The sequence below is a fragment of the Odocoileus virginianus genome, chromosome 20, assembly GCF_023699985.2.
Source record: "Odocoileus virginianus isolate 20LAN1187 ecotype Illinois chromosome 20, Ovbor_1.2, whole genome shotgun sequence".
NCBI classification, from domain to species: domain Eukaryota; kingdom Metazoa; phylum Chordata; class Mammalia; order Artiodactyla; family Cervidae; genus Odocoileus; species Odocoileus virginianus.
In genome coordinates, this window is record NC_069693.1 from 6,481,203 (window position 1) to 6,501,895 (window position 20,693).

General features: G+C 54.9%; 2 protein-coding genes across 4 annotated transcripts; both read left to right on the top strand.

Moving 5' to 3' along the window:
• The first annotated feature begins 28 nt into the window (after positions 1-28).
• On the top strand, positions 29-13,593 carry RASIP1 (Ras interacting protein 1). Its single transcript, XM_020887844.2, has 12 exons — positions 29-324; positions 560-700; positions 1,287-1,972; positions 3,485-3,840; positions 7,352-8,005; positions 8,819-8,856; positions 9,088-9,239; positions 9,356-9,459; positions 10,843-11,086; positions 11,292-11,464; positions 12,485-12,632; positions 13,182-13,593. Exons 2-12 carry the CDS (start codon positions 564-566, stop codon positions 13,379-13,381), a joined length of 2,892 nt encoding a protein of 963 aa, XP_020743503.1. The 5' UTR covers positions 29-324; positions 560-563; the 3' UTR covers positions 13,382-13,593.
• A 909-nt stretch (positions 13,594-14,502) lies between these two features.
• Positions 14,503-20,247, top strand: MAMSTR (MEF2 activating motif and SAP domain containing transcriptional regulator). 3 transcript variants are annotated; one of them, XM_020887903.2, is made up of 11 exons: positions 14,503-14,557; positions 14,830-14,990; positions 15,110-15,193; positions 16,362-16,400; positions 17,022-17,197; positions 17,376-17,560; positions 17,883-17,985; positions 18,157-18,351; positions 18,636-18,839; positions 18,918-18,972; positions 19,145-20,247. In XM_020887903.2, exons 3-11 carry the CDS (start codon positions 15,136-15,138, stop codon positions 19,426-19,428), a joined length of 1,299 nt encoding a protein of 432 aa, XP_020743562.2. In that variant the 5' UTR covers positions 14,503-14,557; positions 14,830-14,990; positions 15,110-15,135; the 3' UTR covers positions 19,429-20,247. The 3 variants fall into 3 exon arrangements, with proteins under 3 accessions (XP_020743562.2, XP_020743580.2, XP_020743572.2); XM_020887921.2 differs by lacking the exon at positions 18,918-18,972 and having other exon boundaries at positions 19,145-19,412; XM_020887913.2 differs by lacking the exon at positions 14,830-14,990 and having other exon boundaries at positions 14,504-14,557.
• Positions 20,248-20,693: the final 446 nt, after the last annotated feature.

Consider the following 20,693-nt stretch of genomic DNA (forward strand, 5'->3'; position numbering starts at 1 on the left):
GGGGATGGTCTTCTGTCCGAGAAAAGAGGGGCTGGGGCCCCCGGGCCCTGTGGGGCCTGGAAGGGGCCAACTGGCGGCGATTTGATTCCAGAATCAAGGAGTGGGGCAGGGCCAGCCTTCCCCAGATCTCCTCCCCCAGGCCCGGTCCCCTCACAGGACGCCCCCTCCCCGCTCTTCCTGCCGGTTTCCTCTTGCCTTTTCCTGTCCCCCACCCAGTGCTGGGAGCCGGGGCAGAGGCAAAGGCTGAACGGGAGCCGCGGGGTCAAGAGCCAACCAGGGCGAGCGGAGACAGGGCCCCCGGGTGCTGTCGGGACCCGAAGCAGGGTAAGAGCTGGGGACCCAGGAGTCCGGTCGCCTCCTCCCTTCCTCAGTCCTAGGAGTCAGTTCCCAGCCACCCTCCATCCCAGCAACCACAATCCGGGCTCCCATCCCCTCCTCCAACCAGACTCTGGAGTCTGAGCCCTATACCCCGCTCCGTCTGACTCAGGAGTCCAGGTCCTCCACCCCATCCCTACCTCCGGAGACCTCAGGAGCTGGGGTCTTCCCCACCCTCCCTTAGGGCCATGCTGTCTGGTGAACGGAAGGAGGGCGGAAGCCCCCGCTTCGGGAAGCTCCATCTCCCGGTGGGCCTGTGGATCAATTCTCCCAGGAAGCAGCTGGCCAAGCTGGGGCGACGCTGGCCCAGCGCCGCCTCTGTCAAGTGAGTGCCCACCTCCTCACGACGCTAGCCCCTGCCCCACCTGCCCCTGTTTATGGCCCAGTCCCTGCACTGGGTAACGCCAGGGACCCGGAAAGAGCTGGCTCCAGTTCCTGTCCAGAATGGGCAAGTGAGATGGTGGGCGGTGGGGAGACAGTGAGGCCCAGTGGTGGAGGGTCGAGCGAGGGGAGTTCTGGGCCTGGAGATGGGTTTAGGCCGGGTGGACACGGGGACCCGGACAGAAGAAGTAGCGGTTTGATTCACCTTCCTTCCTCCCCTCCCCGCTCACCTCTTGGAATTTTCTTCTGTGGGACTCGCCTTTATTTATTTATTTTCTCTCCCTCTCTCTTTGCCTCTGGCCTGTGCCCCACCCCCACCCCACCCCATCTCCATACACCCCGTGTCTCTCGCCCATCGGTGGGTATCTGTTCCCCACTATCTCTGGGTGTCTGTCCCTCCCGCTCCGGGTCTCGGTCCTCCCTCCGCACCCCGGTCTCTGCCCACCTCCCTCTTTCTCTAACCCCCATCCCCGTCTCTGCATGTCTTTCGGGCCTCTCTCCTGGGTCTGTGCTCCCCGGCGGGCTCACAGGTCGTCGTCTTCGGACACGGGGAGCCGCAGTAGCGAGCCGCTGCCCCCGCCGCCGCCGCACGTGGAGCTGAGGCGAGTGGGTGCGGTCAAGGCAGCCGGGGGAGCCTCAGGGAGCCGTGCCAAGCGCATCTCTCAGCTCTTTCGGGGCTCGGGCACCGGAACCACGGGCTCCGGTGGCGCTGGAGGCCCTGGGACCCCGGGGGCCGCGCAGCGCTGGGCCAGCGAGAAGAAGTTGCCGGAGCTGGCGGCGGGTGTGGCCCCCGAGCCTCCACTGGCCACACGCGCCACGGCGCCCCCGGGGGTCCTCAAGATCTTCGGCGCCGGGTTGGCTTCGGGCGCCAACTACAAGAGCGTACTGGCTACGGCGCGCTCCACCGCGCGCGAGCTGGTGGCCGAGGCGCTGGAGCGCTACGGGTTGGCCGGCAGCCCCGGCAGCGGCCCCGGCGAGAGCAGCTGCGTGGACGCCTTCGCGCTGTGCGACGCCCTAGGCCGGCCCGCGGCGGGAGCCGTGGGCAGCGGCGAGTGGCGGGCGGAGCACCTGCGCGTGCTGGGCGACTCGGAGCGCCCGCTGCTGGTGCAGGAGCTGTGGCGGGCGCGGCCAGGCTGGGCGCGGCGTTTCGAGCTGCGCGGCCGCGAGGAGGCGCGCCGCCTGGAGCAGGAGGCCTTCGGGGCGGCGGACGGCGACGGTGAGCGGGCTCTGGGGGCGGGGCCTGCGGAGGGCGGGCTAGGGCTTGGGGGCGGAGTAGTGGTGGGCGGCCCCTTTGCAAAGGGGCGGGGTTTGGGCGGGGCCTGAAGCACTGTTCAGTGGAAGGCGAAACTGGGGCAGGGTCTAAATCAGCCAGATGGGCTAGGCCGGGGGACGTCGCCCGTGGGATAGGTGCATAGTTGATGGGCGGAGTCTGCGATGCCGGGACCCGGCCGCGGAATCGAGTGATAGGAAGGCAGAGATATTGCGCGAGGCGGGTGAGTGGTCCTCATGGCAGGTGGCCTCTCACTAGAAGGCTGAGTTGGTTCGTGAGAGACAGGGCCTATGCGAATGGAGGCTAGAAGGAGGATAGGCTTGGAAAGTGAGGAAATGAGCTACTAAATCGCTGTCTAAGAATGGGTGGATCCTCAGAAGGGTGGGCCTTGAAGCAGGTGACTTTAGGCTAGATTGGCTGCAAACCGTGAGAGGGGTCTTGAGGGCAGTGCACGAGAAATGAAGAGGTATTTGTATAGGCGGAGGACCAAGCTACCTGGGGGCCTAGCATTTGGCTCTGCGGTAAAGAATCCACCTGCTAGTGCAGGAGACACAGGTTCAATCCCTGGGTCGGGAAGATCCCCTGGAGAAGGAAATGGCAACCCACTCCAGTATTCTTGTCTGGAGAATCCCACGGTCAGAGGAGCCTGGCGGGCTACAGTCCACGGGGTAGCCAGAGTCGGACACGACTTAGCGCCTAAACCACCACGACCAATATTCTTGCCTGGGAAATCCCATGGACAAAGGAGCCTGACTGACTACATTCCATGGGTTCACAAAGAATCAGACACGACTTAGCCACTAAGCAAAAACAACTGGCCCATGGCAGTTGCTAAGTAAAGAATGGCGATTATAACCATCGTTATTCCACCCCCCCCCCCCCGAAAAAGCATTCACTGGACACCTTCTGTGAGCCACACACTACCTAGGGCACTTGGGGAGTACAATGGGGACATTGACAAGTGAGGTTCCCGTCTCCCAGATTCCACAGCCCAGTGAGAAACGCATCAATTCACTCATTCAGCTCATTTCCACTGGGTACCAGTTAGGTGTCAGTGTGCTGCGTGTGACAAAGTTCATAGTGCCCAGCACGGCTCTCTTTGCTTCGACTTGGAATATCAAGAAAAGGTGTTCAAGAGGAAGTGATTTCTCTTTCGCTTGGTGCAGGATCTTCTCAGTTCATCGCAAAGTTCCTAACACCTAGAACAGTGCCTGGCACATAGCACGGGTTCAAAAATTACCAACTGAAAGAATATATGAATTTATGAGTTGAAATTACAAGATAGGTAGGACTCAGGCAGGAAGTGTGTTCCAGGCACAGGGAACAGCATATGCAAAAATCTAAATGTGGGAAGCAGCCTCACTGCAGCCAACTGTCTATAATCTCTAGCTCTCTAAGTGTGTCTCTCCCTTTGTCTCTTTCCAGTCTTGTCTCATCGCTCTCCACCTCTCTCCGCAGGCACAGGCGCCCCCTCGTGGCGGCCACAGAAGAACCGCTCCCGGGCGGCGTCCGGTGGGGCGGCGCTGGCCAGTCCCGGCCCGGGGTCTGGGTCAGGGACTCCGGCTGGGTCCGGGGGCAAGGAGCGCTCGGAAAACCTGTCCCTGCGGCGGAGCGTATCGGAGCTCAGTCTGCAAGGTCGGCGGCGGCGGCAGCAGGAGCGCAGGCAGCAGGCACTTAGCATGGCCCCAGGGGCAGCCGACGCCCAAATTGGACCTGTAGACCCCGGCGACTTCGATCAGTTGACGCAGTGCCTCATCCAGGCCCCCAGCAACCGCCCCTATTTCCTGCTGCTGCAGGGCTACCAGGACGCCCAGGTAAGCGCAGCCTAACCTACAGAGAGAGACCTATGTCCCACCCTTTGGTTGAATGGGCGACAGAACTACAACTCCCAGAATTCCGTGGGTCGCGTTAGTCTCAGGTTTGTTGGAAGGTAGTGCTGGCAAGTGGTGAAGAACCCATCTGCCAATGCAGGAGACCAGGAAACGTAAGAGACACGGGTTCGATCCCTGGGTCGGGAAGGTCCCCTGAAGGAGGGCGTGGCAACGCACTCCAGTATTCTTGCCTGCAGAATTCCCACGGACAGAGGAGCCCGGCAGGCTGCAGTCCATAGGATTGCAGAGTCTGACACGACTGTAGCGACTTAGCATGCACACACATGGTTCCAGTCAGGTTCTAGAGGAGGAAATAATATCAGAGAAGAGAGTGGGAGGGTCCAGATAGATCTCGGAGAAGTATTTCACTGGAGGGATAAGTAGGCGATGACTCATACCGTTCAAAGTTGGGGGAAAGCACTGTCTCCCATCAGAAAAGATTGGGAGAGCCTGTTTTATTTTTATTGGCTGCACCACGCTGCTTACGGGATCTTAGTTACCTGACCAGGGATTGAACTCGAGACTTGGCCGTGCAAGCCTGATTCCTAACCACTAGGCTACCAAGGAATTCCCAGGAGAGCCTATTTTAGAACGATCCTCTTGGAAAGCTTCTATTTCTTGAGGAGGAGTGATGGAAGAGTGTCTCCTGGGGAGAGAGCTAATTTGATTGATATATGGAATCTTGTCCTGGGTAAGCCTATATGGTCTTGGAAGAAGTGGATTACATCACTTTTTAAAGTTGATGGTTTACTCAGGAAGGATTTTGACCATTGTCAATGGGGGCCAGTGGTACTGGTTCTTCTGTTTTACATATTTGAATGGTGATAAGAGAACCTGTTTGAGTGTGGGGAGCAGAGAGGAAGGAAGGGTTAGCAGTTGGGGGTCAGTCAGTGCTAAGTTATTTCATTAAAGAAATGTATTATTGAAAATATTCATGTGTGTGTGTGATGATGATGATGATTAGGGCTTCCCTGCTGGTTCAGATGGTAAAGAATCTGCCCGCGATGCAGGAGACCTGCCTTTGATCCCTGGGATGGGAGGATCCCCTGGAGAAGGGAATGGCTACCCACTCCAGTATTCTTGCCTGGAGAATCCCATGGACAGAGGAGCCTGGCAGGCTACAGTCCATGGAGCGCGAAAAGTGATGGTTAGGAGAATCATTCTTATGCTTTAGTCCGCCTTTGGGTAATAGTGGTACAGCCAGGGTACCCCTGGGGCTAATGGGAAAGCCTCTTCTGGAAGGCGGTGGAGTTTATTGAACAGTTCCATTTTTACTCTCAGAGAGGGATCCAATTGGGTTAGGTCAACTGGCTGTATATATGGGTGAGAGGTTACAACTATTCAAGGAACTTCCATTGGAGGAATTCACTCCTCCTTGTTGGGGCAACAGGACAAGGCAAGTTCATTGTAGAACAGGGTATGTATATATTACATCAGCTTATTCCTCCGGGCAGGGTTGGCAAATCGGAAGCTCTATTGTGGAAAGGTTGTCAAATTGGAAGGATCTATTCTGAGAGTGTAAGAAAGTAGGTTATGAGAAGAGAGGAAAACATTGGAAACGTTCATTTCTTCAGGTAGGATTCATGAGAAATTTCTTTGTAAGAGACTTCATTGGAAGTGTCCATCCCTTGGGAACAGGAATAAGAGTTCTATCCATGGGTGTCTGTAATCTGAGAGTTCATTTTTAAGTGAGGTGGAAGAAGCCCTTTGGTGGTTAAGGAACAGGAAAGCCTCTTGTAAAAAGGAGGTTTGTGTATTTTGGACCATTCCCATTCCTCCAGTTAGGGATGGAGAGTGAGAGGTTTTACCTTCAGAAGGTGGCAGACTGGAAAGATCTATTTTTCTTGAGAGGCAGATGAAACAATATATTGTAGTAAGGGGATTTAAAATATATACATATTTTAAAGTTTATTTATTTATTTTTGGCTGTGCTGGGTCTTCGTTGCTTCGCACAGGCTTTCTCTAGTTGTGACGAGCAGGGTCTACTCTCTAGTTGTGGTGCAAGAGCTTCTCATTGCGATGGCTTTTCTTGTGGCAGAGCACCAGCTCTAGGGCTCGCCGGCTTCAGTAGTTGTGGCTCACAGGCTCTAGAGCACAAGCTCAGTAGTTGAGCAGAAGCTCAATAAGCCCATGGGCTTAGTTGTTCCACTGCAAGTGGGATCTTCCCCGATCAGGGACTGAACCTGTGTCTCCTGCACTGGCAGGCAGATTCTTTACCACTGAGCCACCAGGGAAACCCTGCAAGGGGTTTTAGAAATGAGCATTTATGAGGTGGGGGTAATGGGAGAGTTCAGTGTAGGAGGGGGTTTATGACTATTGGGATGCCTATTTTCTCAGATGTGAATGAGGGTCTACTTTAGGAAGGGGGTCAGACTGAGTGCTTCCATTTTTATAGGCTGCAGATAGGAGAGTCATTTTTAGGAATAGGTCTTCTGGAATCCACTTCTTCATTTAGTGGATGAAATGGGCCACTTCATTATAAGAGGGTCTCTTTGAAAACATCCATTTATAAGATGAGGTTACTTAAAGTGCCACTATATGGAGATCTCCTTGGCGATGTCCTTTTAGGGGATGGTAATATTGAGAGCATCCACTGATGGGAGGAAGAGTGCCTTTGGAATGCTCCATCATGGTTGGGGGGCGGGGAGTGGGGAACAAGTGAGTCCACTGTAGAATTATGTCTCCTTGGAAGTGAATTCATCATGGGGTGGGGAAAAAAAATGAGAGTCCATTATAGAAAGTGGGTCTCTTTGGAAGTGTACATTCATGGGCTGTAGATAATGGAAGAAACCTTTGTTTGGGCGGGGAAGTCTCTTTAAAGGTATCCTTGCTTTAGGAAAACAGACAGTAGCTATTACTGGAAGGGGAAATGTCTTTGAAAGCCTCCATCATAGGGGTGGCATGACGGGCATGCGGGACCAGGAGTAGGGAAATGGGAGAGTTCCTAGGAGAAAAAGGTTTCCTTGGGAAGGGCCATTGAGGGTGAGTGTAGTGGGAGGGTCCATTTTAGTAATGGGGATGCGGTGTCCTTGTAAGCACCTATTCTTGGGGCTGAATGTTATGGGAGAATCCACTGTAAAAAGGGATTGCCTTGAAGGAGTCCTTTCAGCGGAGGTGAGAAGATAGGAGAAGCCACTGGAAAAAGATCTGCTGGGAAGCATCCATTCTTTGAGGGAGGGAAATGGTAGAGCCCCTGTCAAGAAAGGGGTTTCCTCCTATCCAGTCTTCAGGATGGACTTACAGGACAGTTCACCATAGGAAGTGCCTTTGAAGAGTCCACTCATGGGAGGTGGGAGGTAATTAGTGAGTTCTTTGGGATCCCAGGAGATATCCTTGGAAGTGCTCATTCAAGAGATGTGGTTGATGGGAGAGTCAATTGTAGGAAAGGTATTTCCTTGGAAACATCCATTCCTCGTGGAGCAGTATCCTTTAGTGCAGTTTCACTTTCTTCCAGGACTTCGTGGTGTACGTGATGACGCGGGAGCAGCACGTGTTTGGCCGAGGTGGGAACTCCTCGGCCCGCGGTGGGTCCCCAGCCCCGTATGTGGACACCTTTCTCAACGCCCCGGACATCCTTCCGCGTCACTGCACAGTGCGCGCGGGTCCTGAGCCCCCGGCGATGGTGCGCCCATCCCGGGGAGCCCCGGTCACGCACAATGGGTGCCTATTGCTGCGGGAGGCCGAGCTGCATCCGGGAGACCTGCTGGGGCTGGGCGAGCACTTCCTGTTCATGTACAAGGACCCCCGCGCTGGGGGCTCGGGGCCGGCGCGACCACCGTGGCTCCCTGCACGCCCCGGGGCCACGCCGCCGGGCCCCGGCTGGGCCTTCTCTTGCCGCCTGTGCGGTCGTGGCCTGCAGGAACGCGGCGAGGCGCTGGCGGCCTACCTGGACGGCCGGGAGCCCGTGCTGCGCTTCCGACCCCGCGAAGAAGAGGCGCTGCTGGGAGAGATCGTGCGCACCGCAGCCGCTGGCGCCGGGGACCTGCCACCCTTGGGGCCGGCCACACTGCTGGCGCTTTGTGTGCAGCATTCAGCTCGGGAGCTGGAGCTGGGCCACCTGCCGCGCCTGCTGGGTCGCCTGGCCCGTCTTATCAAGGAGACTGTCTGGGTGAGCTCCCCCAACCGCCGTCCAGGCTCTTCTGCGCCCCAAGTCCTTGTCCCAGCCTCCTCTTGCCATCTGGAACCTTAGTTTCGTAGTTGGGCAGAACGAAACTACATCTCCCAGGATGCTTCAGGAGAGGGAGGGGCTTGGGCAAGGGGCCCCACGGGATGCTGGTAGCTGTGGTTTCATCCACAGTGCTTGAAGAGAAGGGAGTACAGGTGTATCTTTGCAGGTGTGGGATAATGGGAGAAACCATCCTCTGAGATGGAGTGGGGTTAGAGATCGCATTGAGTAAAAAGTTCAAAGAGCCCATTGTGAGAAGTGAGGTGGGGAGCCCATTGGGCCTGAAGCTTGGAGCCATAGTGGGCGAGACCATTCTTGGAGCCCGTGGAGAGCAAATCCATAGGACAACAAATAGATATGCTAGGGAGAAACCATTTAGAGTGTGGGGGGGAGTTGCAGCCTATTGAGCTGAGCCCTAGTTAGAGAAAAGGTTTAGGGAATTTTGAGGGGTAGAAGAAACTCCATTTGAGCAGAAGAAGACCTAGGGACAGACGGACCACTTATAATCATAGGGGTGTGTGTTTTAAAAGGTAAGAAGAGAACTGATTATTCTGAAACTTGAGGATCAGAGTTCATTAAAAAAAATTTTTTTATTGGAAAATAGTTGATTTACAATGTTGTGTTAGTTTCTGCTGTACAGATTAGAGCCTGTTTGAAAAGTGAGGAGAGTCTCTGTCAAAAGGAAAACCAGGGCATTAACTCATGGCCTCTCTTCCTCATCCCCCTCACCTTGATTCTGATCTTACTGTTCCACAGGAAAAGATTAAGGAAATTGGAGACCGTCAGCCAGAAAAGTAAGAGTAACCCTGGGGAGAAGGGTCGAGAGGGATGTAGCGGTCAGGAGGATTTGCAGCCAGTTCTATGTTCACTTTTCCATGCATGTTTTAGTGCAAGTTTCTTTGGGACTCAACTTTTCTAATTGTGAAATGAGGGTTGGACTCTGTCCCCAGTTAGACCCAGATCTCTGGGTCTGGACATTATGGTGGGAGTTGGCAATGATTACAGGCCCTTTCCCCTTTGCCCAGCCACCCTGAGGGGGTTCCCGAGGTGCCCTTGACCCCTGAGACTGTGTCTGTGGAGTTGCGGCCACTCATGCTGTGGATGGCCAACACCACGGAGCTACTGAGCTTTGTGCAGGAGAAGGTGCTAGAGATGGAGAAGGAGGCCGACCAGGAAGGTGAGCCCCGACCCAGGCCCATATTTGTCCAAATCCCAGCCATTCCCTGCACCTGGGACCTGGGTTTCTGCCTGGCAACCTCTGGTTCTCCTTCTCACTCCTGTGCCTGTCTTCAGACCCACAACTTTGCAATGACTTGGAATTATGTGATGAGGCAATGGTCCTCCTGGATGAGGTCATCATGTGTACCTTCCAGCAGTCTGTCTACTACCTCACCAAGGTATGCCTCCTGTTTGGCATGGCATCACTTCCTGTTTGAGCTATATCACATTGTTCTGATGTCACTTCCTATTTGACCTAAGAAGATTTCCTGCTTCTCTGACATCACTTCCCATGTCCCCACAGGCCACCCCCCCTACTTTGCTGTTCTGAGACTGCTTCCTGTTTGAGATTTCATCACTTCCTGCCTTTCTGACTTCTTGTCTCTGGAACTGTCCTCTCTAGATCGGCTGACTTTGCTGTCCGGCTATATCACCATTACTGCTTTCTCAAGCTCCTGTTTTCTAAGTCCACTTTTATGTCACTGATAAGTTTGATAGATGATAGATAGATATCAAATAGAGTAGGCACTGTCATTTACACTAAACCTCTTTAAGCAGGCTTTTCTGTGTTTGCTGACCTCACTTCCTATAGCTTTGAGTTCATTCCCTTTTCTTTTTAAAAAAAAAAAATGTTTTTTCTTTCCCTTTAAAACTTTATATATATATATATATTTGCCATAATGTTTAGCTTGTGGGATCTTAGTTCCCAACCATGGACTGAACCCATACCCTCAGCAGTCTGTCTTCTTTTCACATCCTCAGCAGTGAAAGCACAGAGTCCTAGTCATTGGATTACCAGGGAATTCCCTTCATTCCCTTTTCTGAGTCACAAACCTTTTTCTCCCTAGAGTGCCCATCCTGCAGGACCTGCTTTCTGCCCCAGGCGTCTGCCACCACTCTTGAACTTAACATTGCTTGTTGGAATTCTCAGGGTTTCTGGTTAATGATAAGCCTGATTCCTTATCTGTGAAATGAAAGGGGATCTTTTGAGACAGATAATCTCTACATTTCTTGAGCAGCCTTGATTTGTGAAGCTCTTTCCTCCAAGGCTTTACTTCCTGTACATCCCTGCCAAGTGTGGGTTTGTTTCTTCTTTGGCTCTGACCTCATTTCCTGTCCTTGGCCTGATCTCACTTTCCACTGGCTAACTGCCACCCCACTCCCACTTCCTGACTCTCCATTCTTTTCCTTTCCTTCGGGAATTCTGGATAAATAAACCTTTGATTGAAGGGAGCCTCTTTGTTCGATGTCCTTTGTTCTCCTTGAGCTGTCTCTGTTGAGAACTACAGGTCCTGTAAGATACCAGAGGTGGTCTTAAAATACCCAAGACGCTTCTAAAAAGCCTTTCTTAAACTTGAGGTTTCCCAGGCCTGCTGAATGCTAGGAACCCATTTGGAAAGGAGGAATTTGTTGATTGGAGACCTTTAGTGTGTTGAAAGTAGAATGGACTACAATTCCCAGAAGCCTTTGGTGGAGCTCCCTAGTATCCTCATGCTCTACTACCCTGAAGCTTCCAGGGAGTTGTAGTCCAATCTCTTGCTTGCATCTCTCTATCTCCTCAGACTCTGTATTCAACGCTGCCTGCTCTCCTGGATAGTAACCCTTTCACAGCTGGAGCAGAGTTGCCGGGGCCTGGTGCTGAGCTGGGGGCCATGCCTCCAGGGTTGAGACCTACCCTGGGTGTGTTTCAAGCAGCCCTGGAACTGACCAGCCAGTGCGAGTTGCACCCAGACCTTGTATCTCAGACTTTTGGCTACTTGTTCTTCTTCTCCAATGCATCCCTTCTCAACTCGCTGATGGAACGAGGTGAGGGTTGGACTGGAAAGGGGCTGGGAGGCAGAGATAGGACCCACTGAGACTTGTGTCAGTTAAGACACATCACAGGCTCAGGCCTCATCCTTAGGTACTCCAGAGAGTGCGCTCCAGATCCCAAACTGAAGGATAGGAAAGGTCTGGGAGGCAGGAGGGCAGGGTCCATGCACCCATTGCTTCTCATACCCTTCCCCCACAGGTCAAGCCCGACCTTTCTATCAATGGTCCCGAGCTGTCCAAATCCGAACCAACCTGGATCTTGTCTTGGACTGGCTGCAGGGGGCTGGGCTGGGTGACATTGCCACTGAGTTCTTCCGGAAACTCTCCATAGCTGTGAACCTGCTGTGTGTGCCTCGCACCTCCCTGCTCAAGGTGACTCCTGACCCCTAATCTCTGAGTTCCCAACCCCACTCACCCATTCTCTGTATTCGGCTGACCCTTGGATCTCCTCTTGGGTTGTATGTGATTCCCAGTCCCAGCTCAGACACCATGGATGATGCATTGGCAGCTAGAAGGAAGCCAGCCACATCAATGTCTGAATTTGGCTACATCTGAATCCCAGTGGGAGCTATTAATAATAGTTTCCAGGGTTCCCTCCCTTAGACATGCTGATTCAAGAAGTCTGGTATGGAAACAAGAAATGTGACATTTAAAGCATCCATTGAACATAAATGTGAGATACTGTGTTTGGCCCTTCTCATTGAATGCTGATTAAGCCTTGTGAAGCGGGTTTTTAACTGACAGTTTTGTTCAGAGAAAAAAAATAGAATCAGGCAGGCTAGGTCACTTGATTTCATTTATTTACTTTTATTTATCAAACTTTTATAGAGTACTTAATAAGCACCAGTCAGAGTTCTGAGTACTTTACAGCCTTTTTGAATCCTCATAACAACCCTGTTGGGTAGTTCTTGTTCTCTAATTTACAGGTGAGGAAACTGAGGCACCGTGGTTTGCCAGAAGGTAATGAGTTGCCAGAAAATCTGGGTTAAGTCTGTTTTTAATCACATTGATGATTCTGTTGCCTAGATCTAGGTTAGGTACAGAAATTTTCAAACGGATATAAAAAGTGGCCACAGTCAAATGAACACATATGATGAAGATATATGCACACAATAACATAAACTAATGGTCAATTTGTTCCTTCTCCACAACTGCCTACTTCTACTTCCTCGTGTATTCTGAAGCAAGTCACATTTTTCTTTTTTAAAGTTGAGAGTAGGCCCTTCCCCACCTTCACTTTGGTGATAGCCAGGCCTCACAGTGTCTTGGAAGACATTGCAGAGATACCACTTTCTACCCACTACATCCATGCCCCCTGTGGAGGGCCTTCCATTTAGGATTTCTCAGCCGTCCCATAATGACTGTAGATTTCTCACCTTGTCTTCCTACCAGGCTTCATGGAGCAGCCTACGAACTGACCACCCTACACTGACCCCTGCTCAGCTGCACCATCTGCTCAGCCACTACCAGCTGGGTCCTGGCCGCGGGCCTCCACCCGCCTGGGATCCTCCCCCTGCAGAGCGAGATGCTGTGGACACAGGTGAGGAGAAATATGGACAGAGGCATCGGGGTGGTCAGCTTTCCTCTGTCCTCAGGACCTCGGAGTCCACAGCCCCAAGCCCTCCTTCTTCCTAGCTCTCTCCTCCCCCTGGATCTAGGGATCTAAGTGCTGGATTCCAGGATATAGGATTCTCCCACAGCTTACAGGAGATAAAGCCCCCAGCTCCTTATTTTTCCCCAGGGGTCAGGCCTCCAGCCTCTTTGCCCCCACAGACTATCCCCCACCTAAGAGGCCAGGCTCCAGGCCCCTCAACTCTAAGGAATCTGTGAAACAAAGTTCCTAGCCCTTCCTCCTCTCATCCTCGCGGACTCAAGAACCCAAGTACATGGCCAGTTTTCCAGGCAACGGTGGCCTTTCATTCTGAACTATAATTCCTATGATGCCTGGGGACTCCAAGAGTCACGTTCGAGGGGACCCTGCTCCAGGAGTTGCTGGCTGTTAGTTTTTCCTTCCTTCCGGCGTAAGGTAGCCTTGGCCCTCCCTCACGCCCATTTTCAGAATTTAACTCTGTGTTCTTCCGTCTCTTAGGGGACATCTTCGAAAGCTTCTCTTCCCATCCTCCCCTCATCCTGCCCTTGGGTAGCTCGCGCCTCAGCCTCACGGGTCCTGTGACAGATGATGCCCTGCACCGTGAACTTCGCAGACTCCGTCGCCTCCTCTGGGATCTTGAGCAGCAGGAACTGCCGGCCAATCACCGCCATGGACCTCCCGTGGCCACGCCTCCTTGAGAACCAATAGCAAATGAGCGCGCGAATCTTGAAAATTCATCGGCTTCTAACCTCTAGAGCCCTCCTGAGCGCCGAGCTTTCTGGGAGTTGTAGTTTTTCTCCGCGTGGAATGCTGGGAGTTTGAATTTGGGGGTAGCAGAGGATGGGACAGTGGGAAGATGGGTTTGGGATTTCAGCGCCAGGAACAATAAAGGCATCTGTGGTATTGGCAACGCCTCGCTTGTTAAGACTCCGGAGCGGGGGTGGTGATGATTTTTTGTGAAATAAGTCACCAGGGCCCTTGCCTGGAGCATTGGGCTCCTGCCGAATCCACGAGGTATTTATAGCCACGGCCTCAGCTTGCCCTCTTGCCTGTAATCCAATCCAGGTGCTGGGATCTCCCACACACCTCAGGACGGAGCGCTAAACTTGTTCAGCTAAAGATCAGTCCTGCCAGTGGGAAACAGCCAACGCTCCCTTCGACCCCCATAGCCCATACTCCAGCCTCTTCCATCAGACCCAGGAGTCTGGGTTCCCTAGCCCCTTCCGGACCTTTGTGCCTGTCGGGCACCCTGATGAGTCTCAACACCTCTTGTCCCTGTTCTTGACTCCCTCCTCCCTCACATTCGAAAATCTGGGGCCCCAACCAACTCCTCTCTTGGGTCCAGGAGTTCAAGCCTCTGCCTCTTTTCCTTCAAACCCAGGAATTTAGCTCTCCAGTCCCCTCCTCCCTCAGACCCAGGAGGTTGGGGCTCCAGTTTGAACCCCCCCACCTCCCCCCGAATCCGACTCCTGCTGCTGCGTCAGGGAAAAAAGAAGGCGACAGGTGGCACCTGTCTGCAGGGCTGGGGCGAGACCACCTGCCGCTGCTGCTCACCCCGAGCTCCTCTCTTGGCACCTGCCTCTGTCAGTCTGTCCGCCGGTGCCCAGCCCGACCCCTCAGCCCCAGGACGCGGAGGAGCGAGCTGGGAACCCCGAGGTCCGCCCCGCCCCAGCCCCTCCCAGCCCGTGCTCCCTCCCCTTCTCAGGATGCCAGGAGGGGCTCCTGTCTGCCCCTCCCCCCCAGCCCCGCTCCCGACACGCCCCCAAAGGGTGGGGTCCAAGGCGGTCCCAGGCTGGTAGGGCGGAGCCTGCGGCCTCCAGCCTTGACCTGCGGACTCGACCCACTCCAGAGCGCCGCTGCGCCGAGTCCACCTGGTGAGAAGGCCCGGGGATAGGGGCTGGGAGGGGAACCCGCCTTAACTCTCCTGTCACCTCTGTGATCCCAGTCCCTTCCCCACAAACCGTGATGGCTGACGCCCACCCGCGCCCCCGCACCCTTCTCAAATGCAAGTGTCAGAGACCCTTCCACTCCCTAGGGACCGGTCGGATCCCCGCTTCCCCTCTTGATCAAGGCTGTTGGATTCTAGGCCCCTTAGAGTATTGAGTTCCTGCCCTTCACCCCTTTTTCCCTCCGTCTCCTTTCTTAGACCCGGAGTCCAGGCCACCAGTGCCCTCCTTCTTAGGACTCAGGAGTCCCAGGCCTCAGGTGCTTCTTCCCGCAGGCTCTAGGAATTGGGGCCCTCGGCGTGTCCTCTCTCACACCCAGGAGTCTGGGCCCCCAGTCCCCTCCACCCCCAGGATCCAGAAGGTATGGCCTGAGGCCGCTCCCGTCTCTAGGCTCCTCAGGCCCTTCCTGGCTGCGTTCACAGGCAGGGGACGCCTCCTGACCTCCACTCTGACCCTGCCTCCCCCCTTCACCCCACCCAGCCCAGGTCCCCATCCCAGCCTTGGCAATGACCCTGGCGGCTTCCTCCCAGCGCTCCCAAATCATTCGGTCCAAGTTCCGATCTGGTGAGAGATTTCTTTCTGTGCACGTCGGGAAGGGATCCTCCTCGTCCTGGGAATGTATTCTCAACCTGGGAGTATGCACCGCGGGGCGATGTGGGGAGGTGATTCCCAAGAGGCATGTGTTCTCCATGCAAAATATTATTTGTGTATAAAGGAGGCCCCAGCAAAGGGGTGGAGTTCTGGTTCACAGTGAGTGTGCAAATGGCTGATGCAATGCTCACGTGAAGAGTGGGGAGTGGGCGGCCAGGGGTGGGTGTGCAGAGGACCAAGTACCACAAGAGAACAGGGGCTTAAAGTGACAAGTGCTCTAAGCAGAAGAGTGTCCACAGTGGGGACTTCAGAGTGGAACTGCGGGCGAGGGGACAGTGAGCTCTCAAGCCTTGAAAGTGTCGAAGGTGGCATTTCAAGTCCCAGCACAGATGGAAAGTGTGCAAGTGGGTGTACACCTGGAGGCCAAGTCCAGAGTAGACAGAGCATGCTTGAGGGTGCAGACGAGTCTGCTTCTGTGGTTGGGTGGGTGCAAAGACACCAGGAACCAGAGAGCAAGGAGTGTGCAAGAGTACATGTGCACAAAGAAATGTGCAAAGAGAGATCCTGGCTTCAAAACTGGCGGTGAAATCCCTAGTGGACAACCAAGTGTGTTAATGTGGCTGGGTGTGTGCCAAGATGGTGAGGTAAGGATGAAGAGTAGCAAAGGGCACCAGTGTATAAAAGTGGTATAAGTGTAAGACTAGAGTCCTGGGAAATACGTGTTTAGAGGTTGGTGTGCAAAAGGGGTGACTGAAGGGAGGCTGAGAAGTAGGGAGTGGGCGTGTGCAAAGCAGGATGCGCAGACAAAAGGAGGCAATGAAGCACAGACACTAAGATGGCAGTTGGGCAGAGGATAGGGTGGGCGCAGGCTTGCGAAGGGCGCAGGTCGGGGGACAGGCTGCCTCCTGCCTGCACGCTAGCTGGCTCCCCGCCCCAGAACAGCCCTGGCCTTTGCTGCCGTGCTGGCAGAGAGCAGGCAGGAGGCCCGGGAAGGGAGCAGGCTGCCTGCCCACCCGCCTGCATGGGGTGTGTAAGGGGGCTGGACACACGTGTCCCGCCAACAACTGCAGCTCACACTCGCCTGCCAGGCCAGGCTCTTGGACACTCCCTTCCCGCCTTTCTCCTCCCACTCCTTCCACAGTCCTTCAGCTTCGGATCCACAGACGGTATCAGGACCCAAGTAAGTGTGGGCCCTGAAAGGGAGGGAATGGTGGCCCCACTTCCCTTAGGGCACCCTGGGGGGCAGCTGCTACACATCTTGCTTTGGGTCCTGAGCCCAGTCTCTATGCCCCAGGGTTCACTGTGGTCCCCTCCTGTCCTTCCCCAGGACCCAAGGGTACAGATCCCCAGCTGCCCCACCGGCTAGGAGCTTCTCTTCCTGCCCTTGGGCTTTTCCCACTCCAGTGAAATGCATGAATCCAGATCCTGTTTCTTGGGAGAATATAGGCATCCCAGACTCCACACTTGGCACACATGCAAATCTCAGGATGTGACTTTCAGCTTCTCTCTCTCCCCAAGAACCCGGAGTGCTGGCTCCACCCTTCTCCCAGAAAAACCTCAGAAATCTGGGATCCTGTTACCACACCCCTTAATGGCTGAGGATGAGATTCCTGCCTTTCTTGAGAATGGAAAAGTCTGGGTCCCTTGCGCTTCTGCCCTTAGATCCAGGAATCCCGGCGCTTAGCTCCCACCACTTGGTTTTCACTCCCCACATCTGTCCTTCTGCACTTGGGGGCTGGGGCCTCCAGGGCCCTCCTTCCCACACAGCCTTCTTTCTCCCTGCCTGGCGTGCTGCCTGCAGCTCTCTCAGGGTCCTTCGCTGCCTCTCCAGTCTTGGATCCTGATCCATGGATCTCAGCTGCAGATCCGGCTCTGGCTCTGGCCCCAGCCTCCCCACTGGGCCCAGCCCCTTTCCTCTTCAACCCTGGAGCCCTTCCTCCTGAGCCGAAACCCTGCTCTTGGAGGTCCCTGAAGAAGGTGAGTCTCTATCAGAGTGAAGGGAAGTCCCCCCAAGAGTCTAGCCTTGGTCCTCCTTGCTGCTACCCATTTTGCTTCTCTCTGATGGCAACAAGCCCACCCCATACCTTGCCTGGGGCTCTGGGACAGTAGAGCAGAAACGGAGCAGAAGCATATGACATCATACCTGCTCTTTCAGGAGTCTCCCAAGACGTCCCAACACTGGAGGGAGCCCAAGCCCAAGGGGAACTTGACATACCACCAGTACATACCCCCAGAGCCAAGACGAGAGTGCAGGGCAGACCCCCAGGTTGAAGGGTCGCCCTTGGATCCCCCTGGACCACCTCTGTGGGAAGGGACAAACTTACAGCAGCCACCTCCTAGGTATGACCCCAATTTTTGTTCTCCGGGAAGTTCAGGCCCCCAGCTCCCTCCTCCTCCAGGACCCGAGTTCAGGTCCTCAGCCCCCTGTTCCTTCAGTTCCCAGGAATCCTGACCTCCTACCCAAGAGTCTCCTACCCTCTCCCCTCAATTCCTCTTCTCCCATGCATGGGAACTAGCCTCCCGTGCTTGCTCGCTCAGAGCCCCACAATTCGGGCCCCTCACTTTCCCTCATCTTCATGAACCCATGTCTTTGAGGACTCCAGAATGCCTTTTCTCTCTCTGCTCCTTCTAACCTCTGTTTCCCCCTCGAAACTATCGCCAGGATGAAGCCCACACCCCTCACTCCCTCCCCACCAGGAGTTCCCAACCCCTCGCCCCTGCCACACAAGTTGGAACTTCAGACCCTTAAACTGGAGGAGCTGACGGTGAGTTTGGGGAGTTCCGAGGTTCAGAAGTCTAACCCTACAGCCTTTGCTGCTTTGGAGATCCGGGTCCCCAGTTCGTCCTCTCTCGGGTTCCAAATGTCCAGCCCCAGCAAACCCCCACCTGCGCCCCGGAGCCCGTCTAGCACGTCCTCTCCCCGCCTCCCACCCTAGGTCTCAGAGCTCCGGCAGCAGCTGCGGCTGCGGGGCCTCCCGGTGTCGGGGACCAAGTCAATGCTTCTGGAGCGCATGCGCGGCGGCGCCCCGCCCCGCGAACGGCCGAAGGCTCGGCGCGAGGACAGTCCGGCGGGCGCCCCCTGGCCTCGCTTCAGGCCCAAGGCTTTGGGAGCCGCCCGGAGTGCGTGCTCGGTGAGGGCGGGGCTGCCTGCGTGGACCAATGAAGAGAAGCCAAAGCGGGATGGGACGGCAAGCCGAGAAAAGAACAGCCAATAAAGTGTGGGGGCGTGGTTAAGAGCCAAGGGGGAGGATCCTAAGGGAACGAAAGCCAATGAAATAAAGGGGCGTGGCCTAATGAGGCGGGGTCAACGAGTGAAGGGCGGGGCGCAGGCCTGGGGGTGGAACCACAGATAGCGAGTGGGTGGGGTTGACCCCCAGTGGTCTCAGCTTTTAGAAATTACCCTTCGTGGTTCCAGTTCAAGCTGAGTCCAACGTCTCATTCGCCGCCTCCTCCACGTGCCGCGGAAACCCTGGTGACTGCTTCGGCTTCGGCTCCGGTTCCGGTTGCGACGACGCTTCAGGCTCCAACTCCAGCTCCAGCGCCGGTCCCTTCCTCAGCACCGGCCTCAGCAGCCCTGACCCTGGAGGAGGAGCTGCAGGAGGCGATCCGCAGAGCGCAGGTGAGAGAGAGCGGGCCTAGGGTCTCAGACAGGATCAGGCTGGAGTCCCAGGTTCACGCTGCTGCTCCCTGTCCGCAGCTGCTTCCGAACCGGGGCATTGATGACATCCTGGAGGATCAGGTGGAGCCTGAGGGTAAGAGCCGAACTCCTCGATTTGAGGAAAAGGGGGACGCGGTCCAAGGTTCTGGATTCGCGGGTCTTAGGGAGGAGTGGTCTGAGGACCTAGACTCCTGGAAAAGACAAATAGGGAGCTAGGGTCCGGACCTCTGCCTTCCTAAGCTCACGCTGCATTTCTTCCCCTGCAGACCCGCTGCCCGCCATCTCCTTGGACTTCCTCGGCTCCTTCGACATGCTGTCTCCCTCCCCGGACTCTGAAGGCCTCTCTTCTGTCTTCTCTTCCTCACTTCCGTCCCCCACGAATTCCCCATCCCCCTCTCCCAGGGGCCCAACAGACTCCTTGGATTGGCTGGAGGCTCTGAGTGGGGGTCCCTCTCTGGGCTGTGGCCCCCCAGCCCCCAGCATTTTCTCTGCTGACTTATCTGATTCCAGTGGCACCAGGCTGTGGGACCTGCTGGAGGATCCATGGTGATGGATTTTGGCGTTTCCAGGGACTGCGAACTGGTGGGGATGGAGAGGTCACAGAGATAGGCTGTGTGTGTGTGGTGGGGGTGAGCAGAGGTGGTTGGAACAACTAGCAGAGCCCCTCCCACCACAGACACAAAAGCAGAGATAACTCTCATCTCCACCTGGCCCGTGCACTGCTGCTGACACGCCAACCTCCTAACTTCCGCCTGACCTCCATATGATCCCCTCTGTGCTTGTGTTGTTGGGAGCAAAGAGGTTTCATTTGCTGCTGACCAGGACAAACAAGCTGCTTGATGCTTCCTTCAGAGACCTCATGGATGTTTTTATTCCACACTATCACCCCCACATCTCACCGACTGGATGGCTGCCTGTTGCTGGGGAGCCTGGAAGGTGATCTCTGCTTTTTTGGATGCAACAGGGAGACAGGGATGAGCAGGGAGAGAGAATAGTCTGCCAGACCCTTGGCTTCTGATTGGAGATGAGAAAAATCAGATGTGTCATGAATCTGAGGTCAGATTCTCTTAGAAGCAGAATCTGAGAAAAGACCCTTGTGTCCATGATTTAGTAAAGACATGCTCCCAGGAGAAAACAATAAAGGAATAGATGAAGCAGAACAGGGATGGGGAAGAAGACTAGCAAGGGTGTGATGTCAGGTGAAGTCCCAACCTCAGCCTAATCCCTTTGGGAGCTCTGGAGGATAAATCAAGTAGAGTCATTCCCACCTTGAAGCAAAGGGAACTGGGCCTCTGAGGCAAATGGAAATTCCTGCTTGGATTTACTATTGCTGAATAACAAGCCACCCCAAGATTTAGACTGTTCTCAATTCCATGTGTGTTAAGTCTCTTCAGTTGTGTCCAACTCTTTGCGACTCCATGGCCTGTAGCCCACCAGATTCCTCTGTCCAGGGGTTTTCCAGGCAAGAATACTAGAGTGGGCTGCAATTTCCTTCTCCAGGGGGTCTTCCTGACCCAGGTATGGAAACTGCTTCTCTTATGTCTTCTGCATTGGCAGGTGGGTTCTCTACCACTAGCACCACCTGGGACTAGCCTGTAATTGTTCACAATTCCATGGATTGACTGGGCTCAGTGACATGGTTCTTTGGCACCGTACCGCATCAACTAAAGCCACAGTCATCTTAGGGCCCAGCTGGGCTATAACATGCAAGATGGCGCACTCAGATGCATCTGGCCCCTTGGTAGGGATGGCTAGGAGGCATGACCCTACTGAACTGTGGGCTATCTGGACTTCTCACATTCTCTATGTAGTCTC